The sequence below is a fragment of the Chelmon rostratus genome, chromosome 13 (assembly GCF_017976325.1).
Source record: "Chelmon rostratus isolate fCheRos1 chromosome 13, fCheRos1.pri, whole genome shotgun sequence".
Classification (NCBI taxonomy): Eukaryota; Metazoa; Chordata; class Actinopteri; order Chaetodontiformes; family Chaetodontidae; genus Chelmon; species Chelmon rostratus.
Window position 1 is genome coordinate 26978369 of NC_055670.1, and position 27184 is coordinate 27005552.

At 43.6% G+C, this 27184-nt stretch overlaps 1 protein-coding gene across 1 annotated transcript in view; it reads right to left on the reverse strand.

The window, feature by feature from the left end:
- Positions 1 to 27184, reverse strand: part of ttn.1 (titin, tandem duplicate 1) — a 175256-nt gene that overhangs the window by 86461 nt on the left and 61611 nt on the right. The window contains 42 exon segments of the mRNA XM_041950097.1: positions 901 to 1016; positions 1131 to 1317; positions 1422 to 1718; positions 1935 to 2222; positions 2588 to 2709; positions 2884 to 3061; positions 3245 to 3392; positions 4122 to 4273; positions 4530 to 4817; positions 5366 to 5480; positions 5670 to 5857; positions 5953 to 6255; positions 6337 to 6636; positions 6750 to 7019; positions 7609 to 7875; positions 7963 to 8087; positions 8733 to 9141; positions 9422 to 9700; positions 9786 to 10052; positions 10138 to 10407; positions 10631 to 10799; positions 10911 to 11008; positions 11859 to 12125; positions 12236 to 12359; positions 14161 to 14303; positions 15140 to 15266; positions 15748 to 15887; positions 16255 to 16521; positions 16683 to 16949; positions 17986 to 18252; positions 18660 to 18786; positions 18909 to 19048; positions 19622 to 19885; positions 20251 to 20517; positions 20644 to 20910; positions 21067 to 21193; positions 21438 to 21577; positions 21686 to 21955; positions 22290 to 22568; positions 22737 to 23135; positions 23953 to 24003; positions 24507 to 25352. Of these exon segments, the coding sequence (XP_041806031.1) occupies positions 901 to 1016; positions 1131 to 1317; positions 1422 to 1718; positions 1935 to 2222; positions 2588 to 2709; positions 2884 to 3061; positions 3245 to 3392; positions 4122 to 4273; positions 4530 to 4817; positions 5366 to 5480; positions 5670 to 5857; positions 5953 to 6255; positions 6337 to 6636; positions 6750 to 7019; positions 7609 to 7875; positions 7963 to 8087; positions 8733 to 9141; positions 9422 to 9700; positions 9786 to 10052; positions 10138 to 10407; positions 10631 to 10799; positions 10911 to 11008; positions 11859 to 12125; positions 12236 to 12359; positions 14161 to 14303; positions 15140 to 15266; positions 15748 to 15887; positions 16255 to 16521; positions 16683 to 16949; positions 17986 to 18252; positions 18660 to 18786; positions 18909 to 19048; positions 19622 to 19885; positions 20251 to 20517; positions 20644 to 20910; positions 21067 to 21193; positions 21438 to 21577; positions 21686 to 21955; positions 22290 to 22568; positions 22737 to 23135; positions 23953 to 24003; positions 24507 to 25352 (9615 nt within the window).

The following is a 27184-nucleotide window of genomic DNA, read 5'->3' on the forward strand; positions in this document are numbered from 1 at the left end:
AAATAAGTTTTTAGCTTTCGTTAAAAAATATTCCGCAAAATGCTTCCCTGATATCTACAGGTAATTTATTCCAAAGTTTTCTTTCAGCTGCTGGAAACCTCAAATAAACCATCAGCAGATGATGATGTTCTTGAAAGCAAATAGAAAACATGGGAATTAGCAATGTGGTGTGGTCCTTTTCATTGGAGCTTAATCTGAGTCAGTCAGAGCAGTTTCAGTGTTGTGGTTTGTTCTAAAGCAGGCATCTCAAACCGGTTCCATAAAGGGCCGCGTGGCTGCAGGTTTTCATTCCAACCCAGGAGGAGCACATCAGGCCAACCAATCAACATCAAGGGATCACATATTTGTCAGCTGAAGACTGAGATCAGCTGATTAATTGATTCCAGCCTGGTGTGCTCCTCCTTGGTTGGAATGAAAACTTGCAGCCACGCGGCCCTTTATGGAACCGGTTTGAGATGCCTGTTCTAAAGTCTGACTGGATCTCCTCCAGGATGTTACTGTCTTTGAGAAAGGCTTTAAATTGCTCTTTTCCAGTTTTTATGGAGGAATGGAAGTTTGGATATCGGATATATTGGATATATAGTTTGTGAGTGCAGTTCTATGTAGCTTGGGTTTCTTTCATGATAGTTTTACAACAGCTGTGTTGAAGCCATCTGTGAAGATGCCTGTTCACAGAGATGTATCTACAATCTTAAAGACACGACAGTAAACACTTTCAAACACCTGCTTTAAAAATGCTGCAGGTACAGGGTCAACACATGAGGCGGAGTTAGACTCAGTGACAGTAAGAAATTAAATTATAATCTTTATACAACAATGCTTAAAATATAAAACACATTGTTACAGCAGTTTTTGACTGAACCTCAGCAGAGCGAGTGCCCTGGTTGACATGTGACGTACCGATGGGATCTTTGATGAGGATGGGATCAGTCTCCACACTCGGTTTTCCAGGTCCGGCCAGATTCTCGGCCAGAACACGGAAGCTGTACTTCTTCTTGGTGGGGAGTCCCTTCACCCTGCAGCCATGTGACAACAGGGTTAGAAAAATATCATCCATCATTTTTTACGTATTCATATCTTGCACCACTTTGATGAATTATTCCTGTTATTTGACATCTGCAACTGTTTACCTGAAGGTCGTGTCCTTGATGGGCAGTTTGTTGCATCTGATCCACTTGTCGCTCTCTGGGTCGAACTTCTCAACCCAGTATCCAGTGATGGGACTGCCACCATCCTCATCCGGCTCAAACCAGGTCAGAGTCACAGCGTCCTTGGCAACGTCAGAAGGAGTGACTCTGGTTGGAGGACCAGGAGGATCTGAAACAGATGGAAACATTTTGTGTATTTGTATTTTACCACTGCACATCAAGCCTTCAAAAGGCACCATTTATGGCAGTTAGACAAGTGTAAAAAACACATACCGAAGGAATACTTCGCAATGATTGGTGCATGCTCTGCAGGCGCGCCGATGCCGTACTGGTTCTCAGCGCTGACCCGGAAGATGTACTCCTTCATAGCCGTGAGCTTGCAGGCCTTGAAAGTGGTGTGTTTCACTGTGGCTGACAGCTTCACCCACTCCTCTTTGTCAGTCTGCCGACTCTCCACGATGTAGTTGGTGATGGGCGAACCGCCGTCGTCCCTGGGGGGGTTCCATGCCAGGGAACATGACTCATTGGTGATCTCGGAGATGTCGAAGGCAGCTGGAGGGCCGGGTTTGTCTATAAAGGAGGACATAAAACATGAAAGTTATGTCTCTCAGTTCCAAGAGCAGACCACTTTGAGACATTTGAATAACCTCAGGCTTGACAAACTGAATTTGATATTGATGAGACTGAATTTAAGTCTATATACAGAAACCGTGTGTCCAGTCTTTATGGTTGGTTTTATTTTATATTATATACGTCTTCCAGTCTATTACATTACGGCAGCTGTACCAAGAATGTTGACATCAATAGTGGCGGTGGCACGTCCACAGGCGTTGACTGCCTCGATGATGTAAGTGGCGGTGTCTCCTCTTGTAGTGTTGGCAATGGACAGCTTGGAGTGTCCCGGCTCGGTGTCGATGGTAATGCGGTCATCTGCCCGCAAGACCAAGTCGGCCTTTGTCCATTTCACGCGGGGATCTGGTTTTCCTTTGACATCGGCGGGAAGCTCGATCTTGGTACCAGCCCTGGCGGTCAGACCGGCCAGCAGTTTCACATCCAGTTGGATCTCTGGAGGTTCTGTTGGAATTCATTAAAAAAAAGCTGAGTGAGAACAAAACACGAGGAAAGGATTCGCTCAAAATCTACATCCTGCGCAGAAAAGTACTGTAAGTAAGTAATTCCCATTACTCTCCCCAAATTCCAACACTCCTGCTCCTGATCCCATTACTCTCATTCCTGATTCCACTAACTACTGCTCCCAGCACCATTATTCCCAGTCCAATTAATGCTTCTTCTGATCCCATTTTATTCCTCTTTTTCACTTCTGCACTGAGAGACATCTTCCTGCATGGTGCTTTTGCTCAACCTATCCTGGTCCCGCTGACACAGGACAGGATGAGGACCCAGTCCAGAGGGATCAGATGGTGCACAAGCGGGTCTACCTCTGGCATCGACAGCCTGGATCTCATCGGTGGCTCGGCACGGTCGGCTGGCTCCCAGTTTGTTGAAAGCTCTGACTCTGTAGGCATACCACTGGCCCTCAATCAAGTTGGTCACCTGGAACCTGTGAGCACAAAACACATACAGTATTATAAATAACTGTCCCAAAATATAGAACAGGGCACAAATCTCAGATGGGCCCAAGAAAACCACTGAGCACGGGGACACTCAGCTTTTGTAGAAGTCAGTTTCAAAGTTTCATAAACACCATTTCCACTGACAAACGGTGAAGTCTTACTTCAGCTCAGGGATCGGGTCACCGCAAGGTTCCCACTTATCGGTACCGCGCTGACACTTGTCCACCACATAGCCTTTGATAGAGGCACCGCCGTCGTACTTTGGAGGCTCCCAGGACAGGAAGATGCTCTTGGCGCACTTATCGCGCCACTTAAGGTTTTCAGGAGGATCAGGTACAGCTGCGATGAAGAACACATAATGTAGATGAGATTCTGGATATTTGTATAAGATTTTGTATCCGGTGACAACCTCCAATCTTGATTACTTAATTTCTTCCAAAAGGAAACACACTCCCCTATCTTTAGCTCTGATCTGATCAAGTGGGAGTTAATCAGTTTCATTCTGCCAGAATAAATACTCACTGGCAGGAGAGGAGATGTTGACGGGCTCGTCAATATATGCCGGCTCTCCGGGTCCACACTTGTTGCAGGCGGTGACGCTGAACAGATACTCCTTTCCTTCAATCACATCTGTTACTGTGTGCTCCAGGTCCAGGACTCCAGTAGCCACCTGGAAAAACATCATTCAACAAATGAGGAATTAACACCTAATTAATACCTACAGTGGACGTATTCATCTCTTATTTTCAGCACTGTTGCCTTAAAAACCACATTCTTCTGTACTTTGGGTAAGAAACCTCAAATTTTATATTAAAATAGAATTTGAAAACTCCTCGGCCTGGTCATAGTCACTAGAGATTTCACCTTAAGTATAGTTTCTGTTTGTTCATGAGTTTTTTTGGGGGCTTTTTTTGCATGAAAAGGCAGCAGAAAACTGGACAGGTGCTAAATGCAAAACTTCTGTCATGCTATATTTGGGCACGGGAGAGTTTTTAGTGTTTCTGCCTCTAACTGCCAGGAGACATGTTTTATCTGGAGCTTATTTCCATGGATGCATCACACCTTAGTAACAAATATGTCAGCTTTTACCAAAAGAGCAATAGTAATTATCGATTTCTGCCTCTGCTGATCAGATAAAACTGGTATGTTCCCAGATATTAACATAATCTTCTACAGTATTACTACACTGATTTGCTTTTGTCTCACAACATCACATACTTTTTTCTTGCTCTTTATTTTGTCAGTATGTAATCAAGTACTGCTGAAGTTGACTTTGTGTTCTAGTTGAACACAGTTTACGTCTACGGCCCTCCATTGAAATTATTCTGTTGCTGAAGCTCTTAAGGTTCAATAATACAGGTTCTCTGACAGCACCACAAAGGTGAACACTCAGATGTACCTTGGCCCAGGTCTTGCGGGAGACTTCTCTCTTCTCGATCTGGTAGTGGCTGACTGGACTTCCTCCGTCGTGCTCGGGAGCCTCCCACATCAGGTGGACGTGGTGTCGGGTTACCTCGGCCACCTTGAAGTCTTTAGGAGCGCTGGGGCATGCTGGGAAAATAAAGATACCGAACAATAAATGCACATAAAAATTTGTAGGAGGTATTGCCCAGCATGCATTGGGTGAGGGGTGGGGTACACCCAGAGGAGGGTCCAGGGTCTTTGGTAGACAAAAGTTTTTGTCCCAAAACAAGTCTTTTCATTAAAATAACTGCACCATAAGTATTAACATACTGTATGTTGCATTTACTTAAACTTCAGATTATTACGGGATGTATATTCTGAATTTAAGTGAAATTGTTGTTACCAATGACATTGACTTCGATCTCTCCGGAGACAGACGAGACGTCGTTCTCCAGCTGCAGGGTGTAAGTGCCTTTGTCCGGACGGACGCTCGGCATGACCGTCAGCTCCGTGTACGTGGGCTTCGTCACCATGGAGACGCGCTCATCCGTGGTGGTCAGCTCTTTCTCTCCAAAGGTCCACTTGGCAACAGGAGTTGGGTATCCGGTGATGGGGACTCTGATGGTGAGAGGCTGAGGGACGATGACCTCCAGGCCGTTCCTGAAAGCACTCAGGTCAAAGGTCGGACCAACTGCCAGGAGAGAAAAATATTTCGGCATCATTTAGAGCGAAGTTTTATCTTACCAGAGGAGAAGAGTTATACTGCTATTCACTGGATGACAGAAGCTTCCTGAATTCTGGTTCACTTTCAGTTTGAACAAAATGATGCATGGGTCCAGATTTTTTAATAATTTCTGAGACAGTTTCCAGGAGGCACTGTGTAATTTTAACTATAGAAAAATTAGACTAAATTATTTTACTTAGGATTTAGCTGACTCGTCCGCAGCTGAGCAGTGTTAAGATCCCAGTAAATATTAATTTATTCATCATTTATTACCAGAAGGTTTACCCTGATGAGTTAACTCTGTTATGGGACACTAATCATTTTAATACCATCAGACTTGTTGTTGATGCATCATCACATCATATGTATGTAAATATTGTAGATTTCTTGTGTGTCAGTTTGTCCATGTCTTTGAATATCTTTTGGATTTTGAATGCAGTTTTAACTAAAATTCAAATGACAGGGTCGACTCTCGTTCTTCTCTGTCCTCCTTCTTGTTCTGGTGAGGGTCGTACCATGAGGGTCATCTGCGAGCAACGGTCCGACTTGCTCAGCTGGATCGGAGACACCGGCGGCATTCTCAGCACAGATTCTGTAGAGGTACTTCTGACCAGGTTTCAGACCAGACACCTAATGAGAACAATGAGACAATAAAAACGAGCTCAGCTCTAATGAACCAGCAAATATTCACAGCTGACAGATAACATACAAACTCTGTTTCAGATACGTAACATCAGCGGACCAAGTGTTGCTCTAATAAACAAGTAAATAAAAGTGAAAACAAGACAATAAAATTAAAGTCAGGAAAAGACTCTGTACCCGGTAGGACAGGTCAGGACACAGTCTGGCGTTGCAGCGGAGCCACTTGTCAGAGCCGTCATCACATTTCTCAATAATGTAGCCGGTGATCATGCTGCCGCCGTTGCTGGTGGGCGTCTCCCAGGTCAGTGTGACTGCCGTCTTGATTTGGTCGCTGAAGTTTGGGTTCAGAGGTGGGCTTGGTCTCTCTGCAGCCGCAACACAAAAGGACCAATGAAATTAGACTGATGTTTTTTACAAGCATGAGGTCAAACAAACATGCGATTGGCTGGTTTGAACTCACCAATGGGGTCCATTATCTTGACGGGGTTGGTGGCGGCGCTGGGCCTGCCGATGCCAGCTTTGTTCTCGGCTCGGACTCTGAAGATGTACTCCTTGTTCTCAACCACGTCATTCAGCGCGGCCGAGCGGTCATTGGCGCCGCAGACCATGGCCGCCTCCCACTTCACGGAGGTCCTGTCGCGGAGCTCGATCACATAGGCGGTGATCTCAGAGCCGCCGTCGAACTTGGGAGGCTCCCAAACGACGGTGGCACCGAACTTGTTCACTGTGCCAACCGCAACATTCTCCGGTGCATCCGGAACATCTGATGGTAGAAAAACATGAAGCGCTTGAATGGACTGAAGTTTGGGGACTGCGTGTGAATGAACGGTAAGTCGTTTCTTACCAAATTTGTTCTTGGCCTGGACAGCTTCCTCAGTGGCAACGATGGGTCCGCTGCCAACTCGGTTTCTGGCGCAGACTCTGAACAGGTACATGGAGTCCTTCTGGAGGCCGCTTACACAGTACTCTGGAGTATCAGCGCGGTCCGTAGCCAACGTCCAAGTCTTACGCTTAACATCGCGTCTCTCCACCACGTAGGCGACAATCTTGCTTCCGCCATCGCTCTCAGGTTCCTCCCAGGCCAAACTGACCTCACCATCAGCGGTGTCAACCACTCTTAGGTTCTTGACGGGTCCAGGGACATCTGGAAAAAAACAGCATGCCATTTAAAAACTCTTCTGACATCCACAGGCAAACTACTGATACAGAAGCTGGCAGCCATCCATCACCCGTCATTGATTTAACTCCCAGACTCACCAATCACATCCAGGTTAATGAACGCCTCTCCCTCGCCGTGCTTGTTCTTGATTGCCACCTTGTACCGACCCTGGTCCTCCTTAGTGGGGCTCTTAAGGCGGTACTCGGTCTTGTCGGCGGAGGTATCAATGTTCTGGACGGGCAGGCTGGCGCCCTCAAAGAACCACTCTGCATCGGCGCGAGGGTAGGCGTCGTAGGGCACGCTCATGACGAAGGGCTTACCGGCGTCCGTCACCAGATTCTGGTCGGTAGTTTTGATCTTTGGAGCAGCTGCAGAGGAGATGAAAGAATTAATTAAAAGAGTTTTCCTTTATCATTTGGCATTATGATTTACAGCGTTGATGATGGGCACATTTTTACATACTTATTTTCTATTTGTTCTTATAATTTCTCTGTACTTATATATATTTGTATTGTAGAATGGGAGCATCTGTAAGGTGACCCTGCTGACCTCTGATTGTGGTTCTGGCCCAGGATCAGAATGTCAACGTTTGTGAATCCTAAGAGCCATACTGACATTTACTCTACAATTGCTCTACTTCTCTACTTCTACATCAGCCACAGGGGGGGTTCTTTTTTCTGTTTGCTGAAGGGAGGTAGATAACAATCTGAGGATTTTTGTTCCATAAACATATCAATAAGACACCATCTCAAACATATGTGCATGTTTCAGTTATTATTGAAATAACTGAAATGAATTGTACTAATCAATGATATTATTTCATTTTGAGATATTGTTAGGAGGGTTTTGCTGTTTTTCACTGGAAGAACATTTCAATCCAGCTTCTGATTCAGAGCTTTTTTGTGCTCCATCTTCATTCATGAGTCCAGGCAGGGTCGAGCTGTATGATGAACTCACCTGCCAGCTCCAGCTTGGCTCTAGCATCCTTGTCTTTGGCCACAATCCTGTACTCTCCCTGGTCTCGAGGTCTGATCTCACAGACCTGCAGCCTGTGGATTTTACCCTCGCTGATCATCTGGTATTTGTCTCCCTGGACGATGATCATGTTGTTCCTCATCCACTTCACCTCCACTCTGTCCTTGTTGAGCTCCACCTCAAACACGACGTCTGAGCCTGGAGGTTCGAACATGTCCTGAGGAGGTCTGATGATTTCCACCGGGGTTTCTGTAGGAAAGGACAAGCATGTCAAACGTAGCTATTCCAAAGAGAAATATTCACCTGAGTGAAGATGAAGAGATTTCAGGAGTTTACCTTCAACAAAAAGCCTGGCTCTGGTCCTCATCTCATCCACACCACAGGCATATTCACATTCATCATCAGGTCTGCACACCTTGATGATCAGTCTGCATGTCTTGCCTTCTTTTTCCATGTGATATCTGTGAGACACAGGTATTTAACAATCTTGACTAAACTTTATAGAACACCTGCTTGTTATGTGCTCCCCCTGCTGGTAAAAAGTGTAATAATGTAAATAATGTGCATCTGACTCTAACATGTTTATTTGCTGTTTTCGTTCTGGTGTATCTCGCCAGCCTAAGTGGCTTTCTTTTCAGTTTTTTGTTTTGGAGCGGTGGAGCTAAAAGTGTTTCCTCTGTTTCTGTTTGCTTTGGTTTAGGATTTTGCTTTGGGTTGGAGGTCAGTTCTCAGTGTTTGTTTGGTCCAGGTGGCTTTCTGTCCTTCTGTTAACTTCGACCAGCCGGTCATTCTCTGCTCATTTCTTTTTGTTGGTAATAACTCTGGGGATAAATTTGTTTCATTAAAGATCAAATAAAATAATTGCTGATCTTCGACTCCTGAATCATGTGGACCTTGTTGACTTTAAATCCATATATATAAAACAAGGCCTGTGTTTTTGTTGTGGTTAGGTGTGTTGAGGGGAATGTATATAGAGTTTAATTTAGTTTCCACTGATGTAATTTTGTCTGTTTTATGTGATGGTTTCTGTTGTTTCACATCTTTAGCATGTTCTTCTTTGGATCAATAGTCTATTTAATGGCCTGTGTGAAGCTGTTCTGTGATACCTGGGTCCTTCTCTGATCTCGCGTCCGTTCCTGTACCACTTCACCACGGCCTTCTCCTTGCTCAGCTTGCAGGCGAACTCGGCATCCTCGAACTCAGTGATGGTCTGGTCTTTGAGCTGCGCCGTGAAATCCGTCGGCGCCTCGCTGATGACGAGTTCGGCCGCGCACTTGTCGTCTCCAACCACGGCGGTGTACTCGCCCTCGTCGTCCATCACGCAGTCCTTGACGGTCAGGGTGTGTTTGAGGCCGTCGGCTCTGTAGACGATACGTTTGCTGAGCGTCACCTCCTGGCCGGCTTTCATCCACCGCACGGTCACCTCGGGCCGGTTCACCTTACAAACGAAGCTGATGGTCTTCTTCTCCTGAGTCTCGATGTCCTCGATGGGATCCATGAATTTCAACTTCTCCTCTGTGGAAACACAGAGTGAGAACACAGTGAATAACTTTAGTTCCCTATTTTTATTAGTTTTATAAGCAGTTGTACATGCTGATGAAACAATCTGACGCTGGGGGCAGAAACATAAGAAGGCACCCCTTACACTCAGCAATAAGTCACCGTTCACGCCACAGAGGGCCACGTCGCCTGCATCTCTGAGCCACATTTAAAAGTTTAGGTAAAAGTTCATCTTTTGAAACTGATTTTATCCCCATGAATGAACCGGAACACATTAAAGTATCCTGTTACGTACCTGCAACTTTAGCGCTGGCGGTGCACTTGGCGTGCTCTGCTCTCTGATTGGTCAGGCTGATGGTGTAGCTGGCCTCGTCGGCCTTCTGGGCGTCTCTGATCCTCAGAGAGAAGACGTTGTCCCTCTGAGCCATCATGTACTTGCTGCTTTCAAATATGGTCTCCTCGTTCTTCAGCCACTTGGCCTTCGCTCCTTCTGTGTTCGTCTCGCAGTTGAACACGATCTCACTTCCCTCCTTCACCTCTGTGTCTTTGATTGGCGTGATGATCCTTAGTTTTTCTGAAATAAAAGAAAGACTTACTCAAACTAAACTTTCTCTCTGAAATGACCAAAGCAAGATGCAGAAAAAGTAAGTGAGTCTTACCAATCACATACAGATCGGCCGAGGCTTTAACGCTGCCAATGTGGGCAACGTAGCCTCCCTCATCCTTCAGCTCACAGTTTTTCACAATAAGAGCTCTTCTCTTTCCTTCGCTGATGATGGTATATTTGTCTCCGTCTTCGACCTCCTTGTCACCTCTGAACCATTTCACCTCATAGGTTTCTTTGGAGACGGAGCAGGCGAACTCGGCCTTCTCGCCCTCCACCGCCTCCTGGTTCTGAGGGCGGGCGATGAACTCAGCTGCGAGTTCTAGAAAGAAGAAAAAAGGAAAACGATGAGCGAGGAGACGCAGTGGTCACTCTGCTTCATGACATTATTTTTCCTCTTTTCTCACCGTTGAGTTTGAGCGTGGCCGACGTCTTGACGCTGGGACTCAGCCTGCAATTGTACTCTCCAGCATCCTCCATCCTGAGGTCCTGGATGATCAGGATCCTCTTGCGCCCGTCCATGACCTGCTCATAGCGCCCGCCCTCCGGTAGCTCCTCGTCTCCTCGGTACCACGTGACCTCGGCACCTGCCTTTGACACCTCGCAGATCATCTTCACGCTGTCCGTCTCTGTTCCCTCCACGTTGGACAGGTTCTTGGTGAACCTGGCTGCCTCCTCTGTGACCAAACACACAACAGCAGAAGGGGTTAATGTGAAGCACAGGGTGTTAAATGTGCCCTGAGTTATGACTGTCTGCCGCCTGCTCAGGGCTCATTCTGTAGTTCTTCTGTAGTTCCCTGCTTAATACCAGAAAGTTTGTAATTTTACTGTTAAATTTCATGATTCGGTTCATTTCTACATTTAACAGAAAGCATAAATAAATAAATATTTGTTTCTCACCAATGACAGTGAGCATGCCGGAGGTCTTGGAGGTCCTGGCGTCACATTCGTATTCAGCCTCATCATCAAATACGGACTTGTGGACGATCAGGATCCTCTGGACTCCCTTAGCGATGATCTCGTACTTCTTTCCTTTCCTGATCTCGCTGCCGTCCTTGAACCAGCGAACCTGCAGGATAAAATCAGTCAGTTCAGTGTGAGAGAAAAGATGTTTTATCATCAGTCCGATCGTTTCAGATCATGATCTTGGCTGTTTGTAAGGCGGTTTAGCAGGGCTCACCTTGGCGGACTCGCGGGACACTTCACATTCAAACTTAGCAGATTCTTTCTCTCTGACCTCCACGTCCTGCAGAGGCTTCGTGAACTCCACGTGAGGAGCTGCGGACATGCAGACGGCTGTTACAGCACACTTTTAAAATATCTAACAATGTTCAAGCCAGTTTGAGGCCGTTTGATTTTTAAATGTATGGAGGGCCGTTCATGCAGGAACATGAAGATAAGAAATTAAATTATGACAACAAAAAAGAATCTGGGAGAATTTAATCTAATGATATTTTAGAAAAAATGATATCCTTCTATGACATATATTAACACTTGTTCATGATAATTTTTACTTTTTGTGTAATAGTAATAAAAGTAACAAACTTAATTTGTAGAGAAATGTAAATTATCTGATTCCTCAAATTAAATTGCATAAAATTATTCAAAATTGAAAACACAAGATAAATATTTCAATGAATTTATTAATATATTATTATAAGATAAACATTGAAATAGAGAAACTTCAGATTGGCAGTAGTTTGTTAGTTTTCTATAATTAAGGGAAATATCTTAATTTGATGCTGATCATTTTAATCAATCTCAAATCAAAGCATTGTGATACTTATAATGATCATTTAATGCTATAGTATTACTGTATAACTTAGTCATAACATTTATTATCTTATTCTTATTTCATTTCATTGATTTATTATATTAATGAATTGATATTATTTAATTCATGGGCCTCCATACTTGATCCTTCAAATAAAAAAAAATAAAATTGAGTCCAAAAGATAAAATCAGTATAAAAACCTGACTGGAGTATTATTTTTAGCTTATTTACTTCATGGCAGAAGTACTTTCTGTTTTAAAATTAAAGAAACACCTTTGCATGATTTTAATAATTTTAAATTGATCCCAAGACAAGATAATAACTGTAAAATAAAAGAAAGACGTTTGTCCTTACGTGTGACCTCCAGGAAACAGGAAGTCTTGAACTCTTTGGCGTCACAGGTGTACATCTTTGTGTCGTCGGGAGAGCAGTCGTGGATGACCAGCGCTCTCTTGCGTCCATTGACGACGATGTCATACTTCTTGGTCTTTCTGATTTCCTGTCCCTCTCTGAACCATCGTACCTCTGCGTTCTCTCTGGAAACTTCACACTCCAGCGTGGCGGTGGCTTCCTCCTCCACCGTCTGGTCCTCCAGAGGCTTTGTGAACTCCACTGGCGGCTCTGAACACAAAAACACAAAGGTTTGTCAGGTATTAACCAAAAACTCACCAACATCTCCTGTTCAGATGGTGTGATGCATTCACTGTCCGTAGTGTGTTCAAGCGTCTGACCTCTGATGATGAGCTGAGCCTGAGTCTGGAAGTCTTTGGCGGTCAGTTTGACCTCGCCGGCCTCTGACAGCTTCACGTCTCTGACGGTCAGAGTGTGAGCTCGACCCGCCACCCGAGTTTTCACCTGCACAGACAGAAAAAAACAACCTTCAGTTTCATCATTTCATGTAATTCAACAATAATTTAATGATGAAAAATTCCTTTTTATCAAGCCAAGTTTCAGTGTGATTGAGTCTTCTTCCTCCTTTCTATAAATGATTGTTTGGTTCATGAAATGTCAGAGAAGATCCAGATCCAGATCCAGATCCGGAGTCCAATGTGACAATTTTATACGTCCAACAGTCCAAAACCGTTTGGCCATTCAGAGTTTTTGTTTGATCTTAAATGATTAAAAGAATTTTAAACTGGTTACTTTTCTGTCATCAACTAATCGAATACTTGACAAATGTCATAAAGTTATTATGACAAAATGATTTCAGCCTGTTTCAGACACAAATTTCATTGTTGTTGATTATTTTTGTGACGAGCTCGAGACAAGCAGATCTTTTAGAATCAGCTCTTCTGTATCTCACTGAGTGCTCAACAATGAATCAATTAACAGAATATTTATCTGTTCTGATAATCAATCAGTTTATTAAAAACGAGTTTTATTAGAGACCAAAATGAGGTGATGGGAGGGGTCATTGTTTGACTGTTGTTTTCAGTTTATTTCAACACGAACAAATTAAAGCTGCTTTGGAACTTTTTTCCTGTGATGAAAGTTCAACATACTGAAAGATTATAGACACGAGTTGAGTTTTATTAGAAATAATTTCAGCCCAGTGACAATTTCAGCTGACCAGTTATTTCCAGTTATTATTGTAAGTTATTCAACTTTTTTCCTCACAGTCCAAAAAAACGTCAGTATTTCTCGTCTTCGACTTGAAACATTCATGACTGAATTATCAACAAAGGTGAAAGTTTGGAAAAAAGTATTAAGACCTCATAGCTATTAATCGATTAATGTGGTCAAATAAAGAAAACTGGAGGAGCTCATCACTCAAAGTGAGACAGCCTCCAAATGTTAGCAGGCTAATGCTACCATGCTAAGACTAGCCCTGGATCTTCTACATATAAGGTGGTTGCGACAGGCGTGGGTCCGTGTGTTAAAGATAACGGCAGCTGGTATCTCTGATTATTTTTAACTGCAGCCGAGAGTCTGCAGCTTCTACACTGTAAAAAACAGCATGTTAACATGGAGTTCATGTTCCGCTTTGAAGAGCCGCTTTGTCACATTTTTCTTACAGCCCAGAAAACTAAACAAGCTTTTGTTGTTTTTTAGAAAGATTATCTTTAACAGCACAATAGAACAATGTGAATTACTGCACAAAAATTAAAATAAAAACAGAACAAATGAACATTTGATTCGATCGATAAGATTTTACAGTGTGTGAGCTGTAACAGGAACAAGGCTGAACTCAAAATAAAGCAGATTTTCAGTCTCAGATGTGAACTGTACAGTAAAACTGGACCATATCCGCAGTTTGAGTTATAGAAAGGCATTTTGCATGTGACTGTGTTGCCATGTCAACACCCTCTGCCTCTGAAAAAAACTCAATATTCCTCACTTAGTTCAAGAAAACTGCAGTTTTTTTTTTTTTACAGAGTGTGAGCTGAATTATCATTTTTTGTCAAAGGAAATACTGAAAAATAAGAATCTGTAAACCAAAAATCAACAGTGGATTACTCAGATGGTGACATGTGAATGATTCCTCCTGACTACCTTTAAACTGTCGAATGGAAACAGGGTCAGATATAACTGAACAGTCTCCATCGATTAGTCCTGAAATTTCTTGAGTGTAAAATGAGTTAAAGTTTGAGAAAATAGGTTTAGTTTAAAAAAGACTTTTATCTTCGGGGTTTGCAGGTTTTGTGATCCGACTCACCCGGTCACTGGCCTCCAGCTTCTGTCCTCCCAGGAACCACTCCACCGCGATGCCCTCATACGACAGCTCGCACTCGAAGGTGGCCGTCTCCCCGGCCGTCACCGTCACATCCTTCAGAGGCTGCAGCAGCCCGATGGACCGAGCTGAGGAAGAGGAAGAGGAAGAAGACATGTTTAAATGGACCAGCATGCATCTGTCTGACTGCTGGATGTCCTGAGCTGATCTGAGGTTTGCTTCTTGTCCCAAAGTTTGTGAAGCGGCAGTGAGTCGTGTTACAGGTCCTCCAATCAGAGAGCAGCCTCTCACTTCAGATAAAGTCTGAAGCTCTAAAAATAAACTCAGGACCTGATTGGCTGAAACGTGACAGAGACACTCGACACCTGAGAGTCGTTTGTGACAGAAAATCTGCCTCATTTCTCCTTTTGTTGCTGCTTCTGATTGACTTCATTTAAATCAACTGAGATATCAATATATTATTATAAATATAATTCACACAATTTAAAGTTCAGAACAAAAATCTGCTCTGAAATTAATGTTGAGCAAAAAGTGGAAACTACACTTTGATCATTTCTGGTTGAAGTTTTCAACTGTTCAATACTCACAGAAAAAGTTAGCAGCAACTTCACAACTTTGATTTTGAATCAACTTTTTATCAATCTGCAGTATTTTTTCATTTTTAACAGTGCAAAAAAACAAACAGTAAAATTCTGTGAAAATCAATGCATTTGGTCAAAATGATCAATAACTAGTGATGTTATAGATTTTCAACAGATGAATGTTGAACCACATCAAGAAAAAAAAGAAAAGTGTCTTCAGGTAGAGATAAAATCTAACTTCTACTGACGAAGAAGAAACTAAATATTCATGTTCATCGTACAGAAATGTGTTCGAGTCTGAGAGCAGAGATCTGACCAAGCTCGAAACCTGTTAAGAAAATAAAAGCTCAGACGGACGAACCGACAGCAGAACGTGCTCACACCTTTGACTCGGAGCTGAGCGTTCGATTTGGCGTTGGCTGCTGAGAAGTCGACGCCTCCGGCCATGTCCATACGGACGTTATAGAGGATCAGCATGTGTCGGGTTCCTTCCTCCTTGATCTCAACATCCTGAAAGACGACAAACACATTTCATTCGAAGCTCCGAGCAGCCGAAGAAGAACCTTCAGTCAAAGAAACTGTACTTCGCCATTTAAATACTCCATTACAAGCTCCTTCAGAATCTGACTGAAGTTCAAGTACGCGAGTGGCTCACAGGTTAAGGTGCTAATGTGATCTATCCAATATCAAGAAAAGAATTCAACAGCATTAGCTGTAACATGTATCAAAAGTAAAAGTAAAATTATGCAAAATAGCACCAATCAGAGTGTTTTATGTGTCAGAATATTTGAATATTATCACTGATGCTTTAATGTCAAAGCAAGCTTTTAATGATTTTAATCTGAAAAGTAAAAACTGCTTTCAAAAACACGTGTAGAAATACTCAACTAAAGCACGAGTACCTGGAAATCCCGTCAGTTACATTCCATGTCTGAACATCATGTGATTTTGACCCGCTTTGGTCGTGAAGTTGACGTTACGGCGGACTTACAGGTGACTGATGCAGAGCTTCTCCCTTCAGCTTCCAGTTCCCGTGAACATCCTCCTCCGAAATCTCCGTCTCAAACTTGGCTGTTTCCGTCTCTGTGACCTCGACACTGTACAGTGGACGGACCACCTTGATGTCCCGCTCTGCGGGGGAGGAAGACCAGAAGAAAGACTCAGTAAGTGCTGCTCCTGCCCCCTAGAGGCCAAAATGTTCAATAGAGCAACAATATGAATAAACCAACCAGGGTCCTGAAGGAGCCCTGCTGGGTTTGAGCGTTATTGTTATATAATTCAGTATGTTTTCTTTGGAAATACTACATCTCCACTTCCTGTTGTAAAACGCTGCATCCCTCAGGGCTCCGTTCTGGGTCCCCTGATCTTTAATGTGGGTGTTTTAGATTTGATTTAAACAAGCTAAATTTGGGACTCACTACTAGTGAGGTAAAATCCAACCAAACTATCCTCCATCATTTTCCATGAAATGTTTCTCTCCTCTCATGTGTTACATTACCTTCAATGTTGAGGATGGCTGTAGTTTTATCGGAGCCACAGTTGCAGGTGTACTCTCCGATGTTGGCCTTCTCCGCCTTCCTCACTGTCAGGATGCGCTTCTTGCCGTCGCTGCTGATGGCGATGTTCTTGGAGGGAGTGATCTCTGTCCCGTTCTTGAACCATTTGACGTCGGCGACAGCCTTGCTGAGCTCACACACCAGCTTCACCTCATCCTTCTCCACGGCCGTGTAGTTCTGCAGCTTGGTGGTGAAATACAGGTCGCCCTCTGCGGAGAAACGAGACCGTTCTTCTGTTCTGTTCTTGATTAACATTCTTAACAGCCACATAACATTTAAAAATGACTGAACCTTTTTAATGCAGTCTTTAAGCTCGTGCAATATGAATGACAACCAAACATGTCAAAAGCTCCTGAAAAGTGACACTGACCAATGACGGTGAGCATGGCGGTCACGGTCTTGTCCATGGCCTCCACTTTGATCATAGACGTGTCATCGATGGTGACCTCCTTGAAGGCCAGCGTGTGGATCTTTCCCTGATCCGACATGTGGACCACCTTGCTCGGGTGCAGACGGATGTCGTTTTTGTACCAGGCCACCGGGATCTTGTCATGGGAGAGTTCAACGCTGAACTCGGCTGTTTCGCGCTCCTTCACCGTCACGTCCTTGATCGGTTTGACGAACTCCAAGCGGATACCTGCCGTGGAAAAAAACAACAGCAACAACCTGAAGTTAGAAAATACTCCCAACTATTCCCAAAGCGGTGATTTCTTTAGATTTATATTTCTAGTTTCTATTTCTAAAAAAAAAAAAGTAAAGCAACTGAATGATAGAAAGTATAAAGAAAGAACTGGACGACAAGTTTGGTTAAATACCTCAGCTTTCGGCTAAAAGCCTCAAAACTTCAAGCACAAAGCTGCACATTTAGGTAAAAACAATACAATTCCGATATAAACCCAATTCAATTTGGGTAAAACCCCCAAAATTTGGCATAAAAGCTGCAAAAGTTTAACACAAACATACAAATTAATTAATCAAATTCAGTAATTAGTAGATTCAAATTTAAAAAGTCAAATTCAAAGTCACTTTGAGAAAATGTAAATTGTTGTGTGCTGTTTTAAAATCTGCTGTCATGTCTCGTCAGGTCTGTTAAGTGTTTTGTTCACGAGCGTCATATCTTGTCTTACACTTCCTGTTGTATTGTGAAACCTGACTCTCCTCTCGTTTCAGGCCCTTGACTTCCTGGTGTGTTTCCCGCCTGTCTGATTGTCTACCCCGCCCTGATTGTCTCCACCTGTTCATTGTTACCTCGTGTATATATAGTCCGCGTCTCCCTTTGTCCTGTGACAGATCGTCTTGTGCGTTATGTGCCGTGTTGTCTTTGCTACCACAGCTAAAGTCTTCCCAGAGTCTTGTCTCACGTCCGTTTTTGTCTGTGATCCTCAGCGTCCTAAGTTTTTGCCCTTCTGCCTTATTGCCTTTTGCATAAGTGATTTTTGTTGTCAACCTTTGAGAAAGTTTTTTGTTATTAAAACCAGCCTTTGCGCTCGCCCTCAGTTCTTGTCCTGTGTTCTGCTTTTGAGCTCTGAAAGCCCTGAAAACGGGCTTTTCATCTGCACTTTTGGTAAAGTTGTAAATGAATGAGTGTAATGTTTTATGTTTTGGATTAATCACTGAAGAGTCTTATATTTAAATAAATGAAACGAACGAATGCAGCCCAAAGCTCTTTTTACCTTGAATGACAAGTTTTCCGGTCGTCCTCTTGTCCTCTGCCTCAAACATGTACTTCGCCTCGTCTTCGTAGGCGGACGATCGGATCAGCAGAGCGTACATGTTTGCTTCCTGGATCAGCTCGTACTTCTCGTCGCTCTGCAGCTCCTGAGAGCCTTTCAGCCAGCGGAAGCTCTTCGGGGGTCTCGACAGCTCGACCTCGAACCTCGCCTCGTCCTTCTCGTACACCTGAACGTCACCCAGCGACGTGAGGAAGTTCAGTGGAAGTTCTGAAGAAGAACGCGACAGAACAGTTCAAACAACATTTCTGTTGTCATCAGTGCAGGCGCAGCAGATATTTGTCGGGAGGAGTGGGTGTTTTTCACCCTGCCCTTTGCCTGTCAGGCCGTAGTTTCCGTAATCGTAACAACGATTTTAAATATTAATGTATTTGTAAAAGTGGCTGCTGAGGCTGAGGTATTACTACATTCGACCTGAGCGGCTGAACTGGCTCATTGTATAATAAAAAGGTCATTTGTCAGATTTTTCATTTCATTTGACCTGTTTTTTGTTTTTTTTTTAAAATTAGGATTTATTCACTGAGGACTGAACTTTCATGCGTTTTCAAATAATCACAAACTGGTTTGAGTTCTTTCAATGCAAAGTGATGATGGGAGATGAAGTAAGTTTGGTTTACCTTTGACCTTCAGGTTAGCAGAACACTTGGCGTTGGCGGCGGCGTACGCCACCTCGCCTGTCATGGCCACTTTACAGTTGTACAGGATGAGTGTGTGTTTGCCTCCCTCCTCGATGATGTCGATATCCTGTCGAATAATGTAACAAACAGCCATCAATCACTCAGGAGAGCTCACACTTCTTGTTTGTTGTTACACAGCAACAACAAGACAACGGGACACAAGAGGAAGACAAATGTTGAGGTACTCACAGAGGACGGACTGAGGACTTCTCCGTTCAGCTTCCACTGGCCGTGGACGTCATCCTCGGAGATCTCCACCTCGAAACGAGCCGTCTCTCCATCAAACAGCTCAACGCCGTAAATCGGCCGAACGACCTTGATGTCACGAGCTGGGAAAGAAAAACAAAACAGTTCAAGAATTTACACAATGATGCACGACGGAACATCAGCTGTAGAGAAAATGTTTCAGGAAATTCAAAATGTCTAAATTTTAGGTCTTTTTCTGTGAATATTCTAGAGTGTCTTTATATGTACAGCAGAGAAAACACTCATGAAGCTAATTCAACACGATTAATCGTAAAATCATTTGATCTCAAAATGTTTTACTTTACTCTTGGAATTCTGACTTTCTTAAACATCTTTCTGACAAAAAAACATTAGACTGTAATCTTAACAGAAGGATTAAAAGACAGAATATTGTCTAGTAATGCTGACCTGTGAATATACTGTAAATATATGTTTCACATATCATTTATCTTTCTTTTACAATTGTGAAAATATTCGATCTTGTCAAATTCTAATTTAGATCTAAAATTATTTTACATTGATTTAAAAAAGCTCCTGAATAAAATGAGGAAGTTTTGGAAGTAAACTTTGCCTTTCGTGTTTTATGTTTATACAGAAGAGGAAAAAACTGAATTCTGACTCAGTCTCACTGATCTCAGATGCTGCATCACGTTTACCTTCGATGTTGATGTTGGCCGTCGTCTTGTCCGTTCCACAGTCACATACGTATTTGCCTTTATCGCTCTGCTCCACTTTCTTCAGGATCAGAGACCTGCGAGTGCCCTCCGATCTCATGATCACCATCTTCGAGGCGGTGATTTCTTTCTCGCTGTGATACCAAATGACGGGGACGTCTTTGCTGAGTTCACAGTCCAGAGTCACCTCGTCTTTCTCTGTGGCCGTGTAATCCTGCAGCTTCACCACGAAGACGGCGTCGCCCTCTGGAACAGAGCAGAGACCGACAGCCACTTAGTTTCCGGAAAGTGAAAAAAAGGAAATTTACTATATTTGCTGTATAGATTTACAATCTTGATGTAACATTTCAATATAAAATTAGCAAATCAAAAAAAGAAAAGAATTGACAAAATTATGAAAATAAAAGTTGAAATAAATTATCCTTTAAGCTGTCTAATTAAGACAAAAATCCAGTCAAAAGCAAGAAATTTGCTCCCTTCTACTGCTAGTCATGGCATAAATAAATGAAAGTTAAGCAGCTGTAATGCGATCAGTATGAAGTAAGATATTTCTGCCGTCCGACACATGGTGAGAATAAGACACAGTGAAAGACAGAGGAAAGTGTGGTTACCTATGACCGTCAGTTTTGCCATGGAGTAAATTCCTTTGGCCTCTGCCTTAACCTGGCAGGTATCGTTTAGAGACAACATCCTCATTTCTAGAGTGTGCTTCTTTCCTTCCACATGTGCGAGCACCGTTCGGCTCACGTGGAGTTTCACATCGTTTCGGTACCAAACCACCGGCACATTCTCGTGCGTCAGCTCGAGCTCAAAGCAAGCCGTTTTACCTTCTTTCACCGTTTGGTCCTGAAGCTGCTGCACAAATTTGAGCCTCATGCCTGCAATACATCAGGTCAGTGCACACAAACAGGGGGGGTTTGTTGCCGTCAGACACTTTCAAGCCACAAACATGGAATGACAGCACACAGGAAACAGGAAGCGGTGGCCGTCTGCCCGCCACTTACCTTCCACCATCAGCTGAGCGCTCGATTTCTGGCCCAGCACTTCGATCGTGTACTGAGCCTCATCGTCAAACTCACAGCTGTTTATGATCAGCATGTGTTTCTTTCCGTCGTCAATTATTTCATATTTAGGGCTCGGGGTGACGATCTCCACCCCCTTGAACCACATGACCTTCGACACCTCCTTGGTGACGGTGCATTCAAACTTGGCCTGTTTCTTTTCAGGCACAGAAACGTCCTTCAGCGGGTCAACAAAGCCCATCTCGATTTCTGCGAGGTGCGAATAATCCGGCAGTTATTCACAAGAGCAAAAACACGGCCGTCGCTTTCTTACCTGGTTGAAATTCCTCCGTTTTCAGAGACCGACAAATGCCGCAGCTCGCAACAGACAACAGACAACGTGTAGGTTTTGTGAGAGATTGGTACCTTTGACGGTCAGCATGGCGCTGGTGACGGCGTTCAGAGCCTGATACGACACCTCGCCAGCCTGATCCAGCTGGACGTTTTTCAGCGTGAGGAAACGTTTCCTGCCTTCAGCTTTAATGTCGCACGTCTGAAAACCAAAGAACAGGCGAAGGTTTCAGAATCGACACCGAGACTACACGATCAGCATGTTTGTCTACGAAACCCTTTCTTTCTGTTCTACGAAATAAGGTCTCATTTTGTAGCAGAATTTTCCAGAACAATTCCAAGTTCCTGTGAAACTTTATAGGATTTATAGGTACAACATGATAACTGTCCATCTCATTCATGTAGTTGTGCAGGAGTTAAACCAGCATAAGATCAGGTGTTCTTACCGGAGTTCTCATCAACACCTGGCCCCTCAGTTTCCATTCACCGGCCACGTCCTCCTCAGATATTTCAGTGTCAAAGTTGGCTTCCTCCTTCTCGACCACCTCCACGCTGGCGAGAGGCTTCAGGATCTCAGCCTCGCGTTCTGAAACAACACGTGGACACGCTCAACAGGAAGCACTGCACAAACTGCAACACGCGCCCTTTTGGACACGATCCTCAAGGTTTCCTAATGAGGATTTGTTACACCAACCTCCAAGTGTGAGTTTGGCCGTATATCTGCGATCCTCGACTTCAATGGTATAATCTGAGACGTCGTCCGGCTGGCAGTTGTTGATGGCGAGCGTCATGTCCTGTCCGTCTTTGATGATTTCCACCTTGTCAGAGGGAGTGAGCTCGTTGTCTCCTTTAAACCACTTCCAGTTGGGAGTGTCCTTGAACAGCTCACATTTGAACGTGGCCTTGGCCTTCGGTTTCACATGCTGGTCTCTAAGAGGCTTCACCAGCCAGTCCTTAATGATTTCTGAGGACAGAGTTTCAGGTGTATAAAACAGTCAACTCGAGGTTTGATGTAAAAACACACTGAAAGTCTGAAAAACAGCATTTTGTTTAGTTTGCAGATGGATTCTGTCTTTCACGTCCTGCAGAACAAGAACCTGCTGTAAACCAGTTTCAACCATAGTCAGGCCAGTTTAAATAACTTCTCCTGTATGATAATAAAATCAGATAAAATGAAATGACAGAGCTGATCATAGCGGTTGTGTACAGAGTGACTGGAACAAGTCAAACGTAACAGTGGTCAACAGTTCTGACTTCAGGACTCAGTTCATCTCTACCACGTGCTGCTGACTGCTTACCAATGACTTTGACACTGGTCGTAGTCTTGACGTCCTCCTGTCCGACTACCTCACACGTGTATTCGCCGGCGTCGTCATCCGTGGCGTTCTGGATGGTCACGGCATGCTGCATGCCAATGATATTGATGGCTACTTTTCCAGCCTGTTTCTTCAGAATGGCGCCATTACGCTTCCAGACCACATCTCTCTCTTTGTTCAGCTCACAGGTCAGGTACATCGGCTGACCTTTCATGCATGTTGTCTCTGGCTCAAGTTCTTTCAGCCATTTAACAGGCAGCTCTGCACAAAGAGATAAAGGAACAGTATTTGCATTGTCAGAAAGGCTGTGTTTCATTTGAAATTCTTCCGTTGATGCCTACAAAAATCTTGTTTTTTCATCAACCAAGCAGATCAAACTTGATGCTGTGACAATCTTTATGTTTGAATAATAAAACCTTGTTCATTTACCTTCAACAATGAGCTTGGCTGTGCATGTTATCTCCTTGCCAGCATTCTTGGCCACACAGGTGTATTCACCGGTGTCTGACAGTTGGACATCAATAATGTTCAACTTGCGATCTTTGCCGTCAGAGGTGAACTTGTGCTTGGGGCCCTCGCGGAGGTTGCTGCCATCTTTCATCCACGACGTGATGGCGGTGGACGGAGAGACCTCACACTCAAACACGGCAGATGAGCCGATAGACTCGGCCTCCTGCAGCACGATGTCCTGGAGCTTCTTGATGAACTTCAGGGGGACGGCTTTCAACTTAAATCCTCCAAAGGGTTCCTCTGGTGGCGATGGGCCTTTACCACCGGGCCTCAGGCCCCGCCCTCTGCCACCGTCACCAGGTGATGGGGTTTGTCTCGCTGCAACATCACATACAGAAACTCAAGAAGTTAGCTTCAGACATAACAGTGAAAAAAAAATCAGACGACGGGATGTTTTCATGATTTGTGCCTACCGTGAATTAGACGTGATTCAGTCAACATAAACTCGTATTTAAGTCGACAGTTTTTAGTGTTAGAGCTGCACAGAATACAAGGTTCTGTTAAGACAACGAATCATGCAGAGTCACTCTTTGTGAGCTTCCACCAGGATTCTTTGAGGAACCCCAAAACTCAAGAACAAGACCACACAGACATACAACACGCAAAGACGGAAAAGTGTTGTGATCTCCAGCAACTGTGAAGCTAAAGCCCCCCCCCCCACAAAAAAAGTCAAAGCCTTAACCTACTACTAATACCTATAGGTTGATGTCAGCCAAAGGCAGTGTTCCTATTGGCTATTGTCAATGTAGGAATGCAAGACTCATTGCTGATTATGGCTGTTTTTCTCAAACGTTCTCCAAACACAAGCAGCTGTACAAGAATGAAATATTCTAAAACTGGAAAGATTTGGATGGAAATCCGAAAACATCAATTATAAGAATAACTTCAAGATTACAAATCTTTCGGTACTTGACAGATTTTGACTTGAATTGAAAAAGGTAGTGGTTCGATACCCACCCCGATTGTTGATCATCACAAACATTTCAGGTTGAGATTAAAGACTAACACCAAACACTTGATTTTGTGGGAAAAGGACAAGACAAGAAAACAACTCACATTTAACAAAAGTGAAAGAAGCGAGTGAAAGTGCTTCAGCTAAAGAGCACAAGCGTACATATAAACACTAATTTCATACCACCAAATCCTCTGCCTCTGCCTTTTGGTGGCTCCTCTGCTGGTTTTCCATCTGGACAAGAAACAACAGGATGAGTTTTAAGTGTCTCTGTTAGAGCTTGGTGTTCCATCAGAAAACAAGATGAAGATTTGAGTACTGCTAACAGCAAACTTGCTAACTCAAACACAGGTTCTTGTCCACATCACATGAGAACACTGAAGGGACATCACAGCACATGAGAAGAGGATGAAGAGGAAGTGAAGTGGATTAATAACAGGACAAGATGATCAAAGGGACATACGTGGACAGAAGACAATGCAGAAAACAGTGAAGATGAACACCCAACACTTTATGACTGATGTGGATGACACATTTGAGGACGTTATATGATGGACAACATGAAGACATCACAGAAGTTGGGTGGTGAACAGACAGATGAATGAATACATGAGCTTGAGATAAACAAATGGATGAAGTGATGAAAACTGGACGTGATGAGGATTAGATGAGCCATCTGAGATGGACGTGGAGGCTTGAGAGTCGTCAGATGAGGAGGCCGTGTGCCTTCATCTCACCTCGTTTGGCGCCAGGGATGCCTGGAGTCTCCAACGCCCCATCCACCCCTTCACCTTCCCAGTCCTCCGGAGGAACCAGCTCCCAGCCCCAGGCTTCCTCTTCTTCCTCGCCTTCAATTTCTTCTGCCTCCTCTTCGAACACTTCCTCCTCTGGCTGGGTGGGCACCTTCTTCATCTGCACGGCTCCAGGAGAAACCTCCTTCACCAGGGGGACCCGTCCTTTCCCGGGCTTCTCGTGTTCTGAGGCCTCCTTTGGTGACAGCGTCTTTGGGACCTTTTTGAGTGTTACGGCTTCAATAGAGTCTTTTGGCGACACAGTTTTGGGAATCTGCTTGACTTTTTCAGTACTTGGTTTCTTCTCAGTGGGAATGTGTTCCACTTCCTTAGAATCTGGTTTATCAACTTTTGGTGATGGCGTCTTTTTCAGCTCAACCTTCTTCAGTTGCTCGATGGATTTGAGTGACTTTTCTTCGTCTATCTTGTCTTTACCCACTCTTGGCACAGGAGTCTTTCTGAGTTCAATGCCTTTCTTTAAGGGATCTGTTTGTTTTTGTGGGATCTCTTTGTCCACTTCTGTCTTTCCTGGTAGACTTGGCTTCCTGGGTGGAACTGCTGGCTCGTCTTTCTTCTTAGGTTCTCCAACCTCATTTTTAGATGTTTCAGTCATTTCCACTTTTCTCTCGTGCTGTTCCTTCAGCCCTTTAGGAGTTTCATCTCTTGGCGTTCGAGTGGGTACCGTTGTGTCCACAGGCTTATCCTTCTCTTCCTCGGATGCTTTATCTGGCTTTTCTTCAGGCTTTCCAACTTTGGTGAAAGGCTTCAACAAGACCTGCTCTTCCTCCTTACCTGGAGTGGAAATAATCACAGGTTTTCTGGAAGGCTTGGCAGTAACTGTGGGTTCCTCGTCTTTTGATACCTTATCAGTCTTTGTCCTGTGCTGGATCTCCTTCTGGTCATCAGGAGTTACTTTTGGACTTGCCAGGGGAGCGTCTTTGTCTTGTCTGTGTTTTATAGCAGCGGTAGGTTGATCCCTCTGTGGTGTCTCACCTCTCTTGAATAGACTGTGTTCAGTTTCTGTCTTTGCCTCAGATGTTTTCTTAGTTTTTGGAGGCTCGGCTGTGTCATGTTTCTGAGGTTTTTCAAATGGTTTCAATGAAACTATTTCTTGATCCTCCTCTTTCTTTGGCAATTTCTTTATTTTCTTTTTAGTTAAATCTGGCTCAGGCTCTTCATCTTTTGGTGCGTTAGGGGTTCTTATCCGTCTTGATTTCTCATCTTCTGCTACTAATGTATCTGGTTCCTCCATATGACCCACTTCAGATGCCTCTTCAGCTGCAATGAAGACTTGTTCACTTCTCCCAACTGTTGTTGCCTCTCGATCTTCTCTGTCCCAAAGCTTCTGAACTGTCATTTCTGTATCATAATGCCTTGTCACTTCAACTTTTTCAGTTAAGACTTCCTTCTCGGGCTCTTTTGGCTTAGCTGGCACACTCTTTAGCTTGATCTTTTGCGGTTCTCCTTCTGGTTGCCCTGATTTTTCAAATGGTTTTAGTTTGACTAATTCTTTATGCTCATCTGCCTTTGGCAGTTTAGTTATTTTCTTCTTATTTACATTTGACACTTCAGATTCGTCCTCTATCTGTGCTTTTGGGGTTCTAGTCCATCCTTCTTTCTCTGTTTTCTGTACAACTGAAAGCTTTTCAGCTTCATCAAAGTAGCCAAACTGAACCATCTCCTCCTCTGCAGTGAATACTCGCTCAGTTCTTCTGAGTGTTGTTATCTCTCGATCTTCCCTGTCGTGAAGTCCATGAACCATTAGTTCTGTATCATGATGCCTCGTCACCTCAGCTTTGTGAGTCACGACATGTTTCTCAGGCTCTGGAGGTTTCACTGGAACCTTCCTCAGCTTAATGACCTCTGGTTCTGGTTCCTTCTCTTTGGGTATTCTGGTGAATTTACTCTTCAGCTTAGGGGATTCTGGTGTTTTTGTCTCCTGAACAGGAATCTTACCCTTTTTCTTAAGAGGTGGCACTGTAGTAGAGGTAGTAAATTCACCTTTTATAACATTCACAGACAGACATACAGGAAACTCAACATGTCACCTGATATTTCTACCACAGAGGACTGACACACCACGTAAACATAAAAATGAAAAACATATTTGTTCTTCAGCAATATGTAGTAAATTGTACTACCCTTTTAAAATAGAGAGTATGACAATACTTGGTATACCTTTAGTTGGTCCAGGTGCTGAAACTGGCTCCTTGTCTGCAAGAATTTGAATGAAATCAGTGTAAGTATGAACACAACAGTTTTGGTCAAAGACAAATAAGTTATGGACAGAAAGTGCGGCATGCGTTTGTTTTTATTCTGTGCTTCCAGAATAATTTGAACTAAGATGAAAGGATGCAATGACAGGTGTTCAACGTGATTTCCCATCTTTGCAAGTGCAAGTTACAGTACAAGGAATGTTTGAAAAAAGGCATTAATTAGGTTATTTGGTCTAACTCAACAGATACTGTTAATGGACTGGATTAAAAATGGACATTTGATTTCAGTTGAGACAAACATCAGACAAACAGAATTAGACAAAATTAGACAGTGAATGCATTTCTGAAATAAAGACATAAGAAACCCTTTAAAGTCGGAGACAAACATAAGATAAATGAAAGACGTTG